Source organism: Lepisosteus oculatus, chromosome 4, assembly GCF_040954835.1.
Source record: "Lepisosteus oculatus isolate fLepOcu1 chromosome 4, fLepOcu1.hap2, whole genome shotgun sequence".
Classification (NCBI taxonomy): Eukaryota; Metazoa; Chordata; class Actinopteri; order Semionotiformes; family Lepisosteidae; genus Lepisosteus; species Lepisosteus oculatus.
In genome coordinates, this window is record NC_090699.1 from 49,924,282 (window position 1) to 49,936,504 (window position 12,223).

Below are 12,223 nucleotides of genomic sequence, written 5' to 3' on the forward strand. Positions count from 1 at the left end.
CTTCTAGATTGTGTAAATCAAGAATCACACAGTTCTTCCACATTCACTAGGGCATAATCTAAAAGACACCTTTACTGATAGAAATAATAAACCAGATCAACTTACTTAAATTATGCTAGAGCACCTGTTCTTGTGAATCACACTTGTCATATAAATCAATCTGCTGAGAAATACATTAAAATTACAGAATATACTGTGCAAACAAAGAGCACAGTGTGCTACTGAAGAGTTTAATGATTGGCCTACTCTAAATTCCACCTGTTCCCAAAGAGAATAGAGAGGAGAGGCCTCCTATCTCTCCTGTTTGATACATTATTTAATGGCTCAGCACCGGCTATACTGCTTCTGTCTCTCAAATGCTGGGCAAGCTGATATTTGATTAGCAGCTGCATGGCAAAGCTCTGCTTAATGTTGCACACATGTAAATCAGGACTTATATAATAAATCTAAGCTTAACCAAAATAAATTTATTTCAGTACTAATGCAGGTTGCAGGTGTTATTTCATCAAATTCAAAAGCATTGACACTACCTGTTGTGTGTCGGTCTCTGTGACCTGCATATGTGAAACATGCATAACTCTGATTACACCACTTTTTTTACATACCTGCAAACCTCACTTAACAATCTCAATGGAATGACTTTGAAAAAACATGATACCTTGCATTACTTTCACACAATCTGTAAATTGTATTGTAAATTTTGTAATTTATTGTACCCTATTTTTTTTCAGTTAAACTAAGCCCTATAAATTCCTGTCCTTCTACTCTTCTATCCCTCTTAATGAGCTTGCAGACAAAGCATTTCATTGCCGACAACAACGCTGTATGCTGCACTTGTTGTGCATTGATAAATAAACCTTGATTGATTGATTGATTGATAGTCATGGCAATCAAGCTGTTAAAAAGACAAGTGCACGCAAACAGCCAACTCTGCATTGTAGTACAAGAGCTGCTGTCCTAATGTACTGTACACAGAAAAGCCTTGGAAACTAATTAAGTTGAACAAAAATAGCAGTGCAATTTCTGTGCATTGCAGCTTACCATTTGGTTTGCTTTTGTTCTATTGTTTAGTATAAACAAAAAGCATGTTCTTAGCAATTACCCTGCCTGTTTTTGTGTAGCTTAACTACATTTTTCAGGAAAGCCTCTTAATTCTTTTTCGCTGACATTTTATTTATGAGTGCAGGATAACAATGTGGAAGAAAGCAAGCCTAATCGAAGGCTACAGCTCAGTCCTAGCAGAACAACTACTTTGAAAGGTGGTTTAGAGGCTGTGGAAAGGAAAGTTCACCATTGAAGTGTGGAATTGAAGTCCACATTGTAGGAATTCAGCAATACACTGTACTCGTATCTGAGCCCAGTAACAAAGGCATAATGAATATTCTAGTAATAAGTCTACAAGAGCTAAATTTATTTTTGACTAGTGTACCTGATATTCGACTGGACTTGTGTTTTTCCTTTTCTGTTGTAAAACAGTTTTGTAGTCATAAAAAAAAAGTTTTATGGTCATAGTTCAAAGACATTTTGTGGGGTGAAATACACTGGAATCTTAATGTAAAGAAAACAAATGTTTGTTAATTACAATAGATGTGAATACATTATTTTTTCCTTGTCAGAAATCTAATACTATTTGGGTTGCTGATCAAATTCATCTCATTTCTAACAACAGTTCCAGTTCCAGTACGGTTACATGAATACAATGAAAAAGTTATGGATTATGCCCACAGATATGGTAAAAAAAATAATGCAAAGTCTACGAAGTTTTGGGCTTAATTCTCATTTAAGTAGATGGTTCTATGTATTGTTACGGGATCTATGAGTAGATCATTATTTTATTTTTCTTGTTATTAATAACATTTTTCTGATGCTTTTGTCATGGTGTCCTCAGTTCACTGGGAATAAGCAACTTCATGCTAATAGTAGGATTCCAACATGTGATACCTGCAAGGATCAAAAACTTTGCCATCTTCAGAAATATTTGCACTCTCTGACTTGATAACTTATCAGGCTGAGTTTGTCTACTGGGAAAAGTAATTAACGGTGCGAGTCTGTAACAGGAGACAGCACATTAAAACACTGCCGATGACAGACAAAGTCATACATATGCTAGACAATGAATATGAAAACAGAAAGCTGCACTGAAAATAGAGAAGATTTCACTCTGCAATGAACCAACAGCATTACACTTTTTTATTGTCTGTTGTCGAGTTAAAAACATATTAAAGCACTATATTGTGCTGCTTACAGAATTATATACTAAGATATTTGCTAGGATTTTCATTTTTGTGTTCAACATGACAAATGGACTCTGGTGCTTTAGAAACGGTAATTAAAGTAAGTATAATTCACAAACAACAATCCTGTGCACATTCCATTCCCTAATTATAAAAAAGGCATTTAATTTTGTGAGGGCTGTACCCTATTTCATGTCTTTTTTATTTATTTAGACAGGTCATAATAAAATGACTTATTAAAAATGAATCAACACATTACCCTGCTATAGTAATAAAATAAATTAGCTTGTGCTTTGGTCCAGCATAGAAGGCTGTTCTATTTATACAAAAGGTCAGGCCTTAAAGTCATTTACCCTTTTTTTATGATGTATCCCACTAATGTGCAGTTACACAATGCACAGCAGGAGCAAGTCTGGATAGAAAGTTGGAGTTGATTCAGTAGCTGACATCTGACGTGCTCCGAGTGTGATTTAATGCAAACGGATAAAGAATCCCTCCCTTCAGCCTAAGTTACTGCTCCACAGCGCTCCTACACATTGTTGGGTTCTGTCAGGGAATCCCAAGGGCAAACAAAGCACATCTGTACAGTAATTTCCAACCCCCTCTCTTTTAATAACTCTGGCCCATGCTTGAAAGTAAAGTTTGATCCCTGCATATGTTTGTACTGAGTTATTCGTGATAAGGAAAAACAACTTGTTACCTAAACTGCTCCATGATCTCACTTACCAATGCTAAAAGCTGGGGGGGGGAGGGGAAGCAAGCTCTTAAAAACACAATTAACAAACGTAAATCTGTCTTCTGACACTCATTTTAAGCTATGGCCTTGTAACCAAGTGTTTAATGATTTCAACATATTTCCCATCAGCACAGGTCACAGATAACCTTGAACAGCTTTACTAATGCACACCATGGTGATTACAGTATTCACGCATTACTGCTTGTTGAAGCAAACAAAGTCCTCCAGACATGGAAACATTCAGCGACATTAGCACAGTATGGGGAATAATGTTCTCCATACTGTGCAGTATGGGGAATAAAACTAGTGGAGATAAAGATCTCCTACAAGCTGTGTTGAGATATACAAATCAAGCAATAGAAAAATGTGATTTTAAAGCATAGAAATCACTTACTTTGGGATCAGCAGTGAGCAGTTTGAAAGCCTGGTAAACCTGACTTTCCTTCACACCTCCACCCAAGTCTAGAAAGTTGGCTGGCTTTCCTCCATGAAGATCAATTATATCACAGGTAGCCATAGCCAGACCTGCCCCATTCACTGCAGACAGACAGAAAAAATTATATCAAGGATTTACATCTGCTCACTTTTAAGAAACATAAGAGCCACCTGTGTCATACACAGATCACTCCCTTTCACCACAAAGGAAGAACAGGATATCACAAAAACCATAGTTTAACAGAAATATTGTTTGTTCTGATCAAGAAAAAAGGGAAAGGTTAACAGGCCTCATGGCACATAAAACACATAATACAAGACATTGAACATCAAGAAATTCCCACATTTATTATTTTGTGTTGGAGAGAATACTCTCTGCATTTGATATCACAACACCCGTAGGCTAGGACCTGATGTAAATAAAGAATTGTGCAGTAATTATACCTATTCTTATTCATTTTTCTTTCATTCCCCATCATCTGTTTTTGACTAGCAAAACATCAGTAACAAAAGGAAAAACAAATATTTATGATGGACCTCATTACGCAAGCTCATATATTCATATATTCACATACTGGGGGAAAAAGGGTATTGTTTAAGACAGCTGTCCATTCACAGTAAAAATGCACATTAAATGAACAAGTACAAAACTGTTTAAATTCACCTGTTTACCGGCAAGTATTTATATGTTTGACAGAAATTAGATACGGAGGTCATTATGTGTGTTCTCAGGCATGTAGCCTTAATTTGGAACCATAAAAACCGCTAGATTCCTTACTAGTGCTTCTCCAAGAGGTTAAGCAACAAACCAAGAAAGGTTCTACTAAATCTACACAAGCCAGCAAAAACTGATTATGTTAAGTCAAAGTAAAATTACAACCTGTTCCTTAACACAAATGTCTTACTTTATTATTTTAATTAATGCTGTAGTTGGAGGAAAGTGCAATGATTAAAAAAAAAGGATACTGTAGCAGTTGTTTTTTTACTTTGGTAAATTATTATAGATTTTAAGTGGATGTTAAGAATTTGTTTCATTCTATAGGATGCGGTGCCATACTACATTTCATACAGTAAAGCTGAGAATTAGGTACCCAGTGTTCATCATTGAGAAATTAGAAATCTACTTAGCCATATTATTTAAGAACAAAAGGTGAACTCTGACTTTGTAAATACAGAGAATCAATATCATACACGTGAGGTGTTGTTAATATGGGATAACGATCAAAACTACAGATCTGTGGCCTGTTTATAAGTTTACAATGTGCAATTAGGTTTATTCAGAAGGGGCTGCAACACTGACTTCACTTAAATCAATAAAACATTAAATATTACAAAAACACAGAATGGGAACACAGTACATTGGCTGTTGAAATAATCCCTTTCCATTTTCAAAGTATTAATTTTGGATTTGAAGGTCAAAGTTTCAGCCAAATAAGTAAAGTAGCCAATACTAACAAGCTGAATTGATTAGCCAGGACACTTTGTTTATTCAGCTATTTATATGAGAATTCCCATTAATGAGAAAACAAAATGAACGCATCAGAGTGCTGCAGGGCACAAATGCAGACTCACAGAAATGCCAAGCCATTAATAAGCAGCCATTATAAACCCTACAAAAATTAACCACATAATTACACAGCACTCTTATCAGTACATTATCACTACAGACCAAGATGAAAGATGTCAGAAGAGTTATTCACAGGTGTGGTATATGATGTCCTGTGGATGTGGCTTGGCTGATTATAGCACGTAAAGCTCTAGTCCACGGCTGCACCAGAAGTATGGTTACACTGGCCAAGGGACCAAACAGAGAAAATTTAACAGTGTCAGGGAATCAGGCCTTAGGACCCAGTGGTAATCAAAGCCACATTTAAAAAGAATAATTCACTCCTGGCCCTCCAGCTTTGACTTTACATGCTTACAATTTGCAGATTAAACAAAACACAATATTCTTCCTCGTAGCGTTTGTTCTGTAATTTTCTCACAGTGACATAACTTTTTATTTTCGCAAAACAAAAAAAAAAGCTTTGCTTACTTACCAAAGCAAGCAATGTTTCCATCTAAGCCAATGTACTTGAGGTCGTATTTTGCCGCCTCCGTTTCAACAGGATCGCTCTCAGACATGTCATCCAATGCAAAAATGTCTTTTTGTCGGAATTCTGCATTGTCATCAAAGTTTATTTTCGCATCAAAGCATACCACTGCTCGGAGAGATGAGGACAAGCAAAAGTCAGAACACTCTGCATATCTATTTTTTCCATTCTTTTTTGACACAATAAGCCTGATCCTCATTCTACTTAAAAAAAACTTAACAGAACACTTAGCAAAGTGACCAGTTACTTGAATTATTCATGCCCTTTAAATGAAGTGCCCAGAGTGAACGGCTATTTGACAGCACCTAAAAAAGAACACTTACTATGCATAATGGACTCTGCATTTGATTAACTCCTCTGTGCCTTTAAAGGCAATTAGAATTTATATCACATGCAAATTAAGCTGTTATGTTACAGTATATAAATTTGAAAGCCACTGCATCCAGGGGTAAAAAGATTTTTTCACCTCTAATAAGAGACTTAAGATTGCATTCTGAATTCAGTAAAGTCTGCTGAATAAAACTGTTAGGAAAAGAAGGGTATACAGCATTTTCATTATTCACCAGAATAAATAAGTCTGAGAATCTTTGAAATGCAAACCGTTTTGTCTACAGTTATCTACATGTTTCAAATGAAAAAAAAAAGATAATTATTGAAGGTTAAACTGCAAATCAACTAATAAGAGGTGAATGTTCTTGCTGCATGCCAAACTCCACCAACAATTCCAAAACGTTTTTTGGGAAAAAAAAAAAGAATTTTATGAAACTGAGAATAAGCTACAGTCATTTATAAGGGGTGATTTTGGTCCCTACATCTATCAATAGTGGAGAAGAAAAAAATGACAGTATTTCCATATTGCTTCATTCTAGACATAACGGTAAATATATTGTGTAATGACGCTTCTCAGGGAAATAACACCAGGCTTGTGCTCCCAAAAGTAATAAACTGAACTTACATTTTCCAGTATGTGGAAGAAATATGCCCACTGTTGAAATACAAAGAACCATACATGGTAGATACTTCAAATCATGTGCTACTCTCCTTGGTTCTCTTTATTACGAGAACAGACTTTATTTGAACATTTTTACATTTGTTCCTCTCGTATATCACCATGGAAAATGTAACACAATTGCAGCAACAGAAAATGTAAACTTTATTTATTACTTTAAACCTTACAACCACCTCTGTTACTTTCTATTTTGTGCTGTGATGCAGTTTTGTTATTTTCTGATCCCTTAAAAACTGTCTTTGCTCAACAAAACTAGCTCACACTGTCAGTTTTTTTAATATTCTTCAGACTAAAAAAAAAAGTCTACAACCACTTTCATTTCAGATAAACATTTGTCTTATTTGTACATAACCCATATCAAACAAATACCGTGACATAACTATAGGCTGCAGTAAAAGATTTATTAATATTTATAAACAATTATTTGACTAGAAAATTCCCATTGTCGCGTCATTGCTTGATGCAATATAGCGATGAATATCATTCCTTTTGAACAAATATCAAAGACAGCTAGTCATATCCTCTGAGATTTTATTTTGTAGCTGCTGTCGGTCTGAGAACGTCTGAAATGCTATTTTACCATAAAAGAGACAGTGCATTCTGGCAGCTGTATGCTTTGATCTGATAGGTTTAGCAAAGAACCCTTGAACAAAAGAAAAGGTTTATGCGATGACACAACCCCTTAATAAGGTTGTATACATGACATAAAACATAATAATAATAGAAGAAAGAGGCACATTGAAAAAATTCTGTGACCAAATTAAATAATTCTTTTAACAAATGTTCTAAACAAATGGACTATATAAAACATCCAAAGTCCGAAGTACTTGGAAGAACTGGTTCTTACAAACTAGTTTATGTTCATCTCTTTTTGAAATCCTTAAAACAACTAAAAAAAAACCAACCTCTGAAGCAAAGGAGCCTGTTTGTCACCATACACAAATAAAACACTCCACACAAAATAATCTACATAAATACAATGATCGAGAGCATGGCTTCAAAACGAAAGTAAGTTCTCCATTTTGAAATTTTATTCTGAAAAATCATTGGGCTTATTGTAGTACCCATCCCCTTCAAAAAGAAACAAAAAAAGGAAACTTTTCCTTTTTTAAAAATTTAACAAACAAGATCTTGAAAGAAAAAAGTAAATAAATCCTTTATCTCGGAAGCCTGCAGGCCACTGCCATCTTGCAGCACAAGGTTTTATAGAGTATTTATAGTGTGAGAAATGAAAGCCAATTTTTCTGCTTCAATTTCATTTGACTAAAACACATTTGAGCTGCCAGTCAAACAAGTCCTCAGGCACACTGATCATACTGTATGTGCACCCTCAAATGTTTATGAATAAACTTACTTTTTTGTTAGTCATGGATGTTAGTAAGATAGATACCATGCACTAAATTCTATTTCAAAGAATATCCTCATGGAGAACAGAATGCCATGCATGTTTACTTATTTACACTACATCAAGTTAGAGCTCATTAGAATCAAAATAAGGCATACAACATGGACTTCTAAAGGATATTTAAGGCGCATGTGTATACATTTGCTATTCTGTTATTTAACGTTTTGTTAAGCTTAATAAATCTTTTTAAACTGTATTAAATTAATGAAGATTAAAATCTTTTCGTCAATTTTGTTCAACAACAACTCATCCCAGAGAGACTCATAGTTCAGTCAACTGAAAAACATTAGTGCATGTAAATCTCCGAGTCCATAAGTTTTATATAACTTTATCCAAGTTAGAATAACATTACCAGAAATGTCATTTCAAATAAGGGGTCCAATGTTTTGTCTTTGACTCTGTTTTATGATAAATACAGCTTGTTAGATATTTAAATAGTAGGTACATCTTTGGAATGCATTTTTCTCCATTACACAAAGCATACAAAAAAATTAAAAGAAAAAAGGTTTGGAACCAAGCTCTGATTTTTTAATCTTTCTACATTGGTATTTTATTTTCCAATGACAACTCAGTCATGACAAATTTGACGGAGATAAAGTCCGTGTAAACTGTGAGCATTACTGAAAATACAATAAATATTAGCCTGGTTAGCTGCAGTTTTGCCTGCTTTTATCTAAGATTTTGCCTGGAAAGAGGTCAAAGCCAATGGTGTCATTTACTGGAAATATTTTTAAAGGAAATCACTGTTAAATTCCTGTTCTACTATTTTTATCTCAGAAACTACACAGGTGAAAATCGGGTTAGGCCTGGAATGCATAATACATTTAACTAGGACACATACTCAATACCTACGGTACATGTAAGACCCAATACATTCCTTTAAATACATTTAAAAAAAGACTTTAAATAAAACATCCAACAAAAGATTAAACATATATTTTATGGACTGGCAAAAGTCCATTTTTTTGTGAAGAACATTCTAACCAAACAAACTCTCCTATTTGATATTGGATCAGTAAGCTTCTTGTATTACATACAGTAAGTTACTATAAACACTAGTAGGAGGTACCAGAATACTAGATTCTGAACCCTGATCCACTGCATACTAAATGAAGGGTTAGACAACATGAATCAATGTTAATCATTGATGTGCAAGACAGAATAACTCCTTTGTTTTGTTTTGTATTTGTTTTTTGGGGGGGGATTCATTAAGTGACATGTACAAAAATAACTAGAGCTAATAACTAAAAGCACAAAATATATGAAGAGGCCACCAGCAGATTATCTCAAAGTGAACTGTTTGTCCAATAAAAGACATTGATGTTATCATGGCAACAGTTAAGACACAAGTGTTAAAACAGTAGTGTCATACAAATTGCAATACAACCGTTATCTTTAACCTGACTCAGATCAATTAACTTCTTTTTAAATAACATTCCTAATGAAGTCAGCTCTACAGCTCAAACTGTGTCTGTAACCTTGATGAACTTCTTCCTTGAGAATATTCTAATAAATGATTTCCCAGTACCAATGCACCTGTCACCTGCATACAAATGTTCCAGTTTACAGGACACGTCAATTTTAAAAATCATTTAATTCCTTTGGAAAAAGCTAAGTCTGATATTTTTGAGACTGACTAGGAAAAAATGCAAAAAGGAATTAGAAGTGAATAATTCAGAGAACAAGGATATGATCATGATATTTAATGAAGGACCTTTACAACGCCAAAGTTAGGCATGCACAAGCTTCTGGGAAGAAGTGCTTACACAACTACAGTACCTTTCACAAAATAACAAGCAAACCACTTCTCTTTATGCAAAATAATACATTTATTCTTTCACTTCATACCTTGTCCTTCAGGAGTTTCTCCAAGGGGATTCACTTCAACCTGAGTTGCATCAACTTTCAGAAACAGATCATACAGCTTCTTAATTTGATCTGCAGCCTGTATTTTTTATGAAGAGGAATAATTACAAAATAATAAAGGCATTCAAAGCGAAAGGAAAAAAACATTCACTACTTCTATATTGACGGGCTTAATACCTTCCTTGTCTTTTAAACAAAATGCTTAATAAAACATGTGACATGGCTTTGTAGTGTTGGCAGATCAGTTATCACTGTTGACACAGTGGAAACATGCCACATATTCAAAGTCGTACTATGTAATGTCTCTGAAATAAATTTAGTTTCAGAATCTCAGACTCCTATGGAAAAAAATGCTTTGTTCCATGCTGTTGAAAAACAGCATTATAATTAATGTTTACATTATATGTTGAAATTGTAATAGAATAGAAATTTAGTTTAAATGTGAATAATCTAGGTTATTAAATAGTGTATCATAAATTATTAGCAACACAGAAGGAACATTTTCCACTTTCACTGCAGTTGCATTCAATTTCTCATTAAATGTATGCCAGTCAGCATGATTATAAAGTTATCACAACAAAGAAAAAATGATTATAATAAACTTTAAAAACTCTAATGTCAGGGTAGGCTGACCTCTCACAAATAAGATTCGTCTTTAAATAACGTGCTAGTGATCATGTTCACTAAACGGCCTTTTTTAATCACAGATGTTAAAGACAAAACTGCTTTGCTTTGCTTATTCCTCTTGAAATTGATAAAGAGTTAATGTAAAGTTCAATGTATTTTAAAGACCATTTGGAGACTAAAATGTTTTTTAAAGTCTTCACATAGTAATTTTTCATGAGTCATAATGTCACAGATTTAGTATGGGAAAAGATATAATAGGAAAAATAATAAGTAGCTGTCACACAGAAGAGACAAAGGAAATAACAAGGGATTTTTTCCCCTAAAATGATTACTAATTTAAAGTCCTACAATGTCATTACTACTTTGTCCTCTTCATTAAAAAGAAATCTATGTGACAAGAGACAGTTATGCTACTCTCTTTCAGAAATACAAAAAGGAAAAAGCAACAAAGTACATTATTTTAACTGGAGTCAAGATCTGAATCAAACTTTTTTTCAAATGATCAAGAATAAAGCACACACTGGTAATTAAAGTTTATAAAAGAACTAAAGTTTAAAGGAACTAACTGGCCATTGTGACACATACAGTAGCAAGTAATTTCCTCCGGCTGTGGAAATCCATGTCAAATCAATGAGCAAACATGTTCTGATACAACAGGAGTCTTTCTTAATCTACTTAAGTGCTCTTAACTTATGTGGTCGGCTCCATAAAATAAAAAATATTGAAAAAATTCTCTGAGAAATTAATCATGCACGCCTACATGAGCTATAAATCTATAGATCCATACAGTCTATACATATAATATATCATCTATACAGTTGTCTTATGTTCTTTTATTTCCTGTTTTAACACTTTTATTCAATATCTTGTATTAACGTAAGAGGTTAGTAGGGTTTTTTTGTCATAGGGTAAAATTTGACTATATGTGAATTTGGCTTTATACACAGCTCAAAATCCCTAGCCCCTGAGTAAATTGCGAGTCGACTCCATTTCTTTATAGTTTTTTTTTCATTACATAACATCGAGTTCCTCTTTTTAAAATAATAATACTCATTTCAGTTACAACACTAAACAATGGAAATCAGCACTAAAGAATCAGATCAGAAAGATTTTGGTTGAAGCTGTAGATGTTTTAAATCAAAGCACATTGTTTTGGGTGAAAAATCTGTGGTTGTGTGGAGTCCATTACCTGTCCTTCTAAAGGTCCTTTAAATCCCAAATTAGCTGCCATGCGAAGAGCCTGATCATCTCGAACCCCTTCGAAAATATCTATCACTTCCTGTTGAATACGAGAACAAAAGAAATGGAATACTGAATTAATTGAATACCATTAAAAGAAGTAGACACCCACTTTAAAATCCATACAGATTTAATACAAGCAACATGCCAGTCAAAAACTACAGCCTGCAGGATGGTTTTACAATTCTCAAACTATCTACAGAAATGTTCCTCTTCTGAAGAACATACTGAAAGGGTTACGTAACGATTTTCACTTTTTGATACACTTTGTGTGCAATGTAACAAGTAGGTCTGTATAACAATATAAGTATTTTATTCATATGACCCTACCCAAAGAAGAACTGCTGAAATGTGTTTTATAATGTAAAAGCACCTTACCAAAAGAAAAAATCAAGTCCAATTAAGAATCTCCCACTCTTGGGGGAAAAAATACCAAAAGGTGTGTAGCACCTGGTTGCTGCATCATTTCTAGTTTGCAGCAGGAACTGGACATCAGGACTCCCAAACTTAACTTTCACACCCATTCTGATAAACATCAACTTAACTGCTCGACATCCTCACACAAAACTCTACTTGTGC

At 34.1% G+C, this 12,223-nt stretch overlaps 1 protein-coding gene across 2 annotated transcripts in view; it reads right to left on the reverse strand.

Annotated features, from left to right (window-relative positions):
• The window catches only part of suclg2 (succinate-CoA ligase GDP-forming subunit beta), a 112,792-nt gene that overhangs the window by 46,666 nt on the left and 53,903 nt on the right, over positions 1-12,223 (reverse strand). Inside the window, exons 6-10 of one of the 2 annotated variants that reach the window (XM_015347284.2) lie at positions 11,595-11,684; positions 9,761-9,857; positions 6,454-6,483; positions 5,445-5,606; positions 3,365-3,507 (exon numbers count right to left, since the gene is read on the reverse strand). In XM_015347284.2, the coding sequence (XP_015202770.2) occupies positions 3,365-3,507; positions 5,445-5,606; positions 6,454-6,483; positions 9,761-9,857; positions 11,595-11,684 (522 nt within the window). The remainder of the gene's footprint in view (positions 1-3,364; positions 3,508-5,444; positions 5,607-6,453; positions 6,484-9,760; positions 9,858-11,594; positions 11,685-12,223) is intronic. The other variant, XM_006630622.3, reaches the window with a different exon arrangement.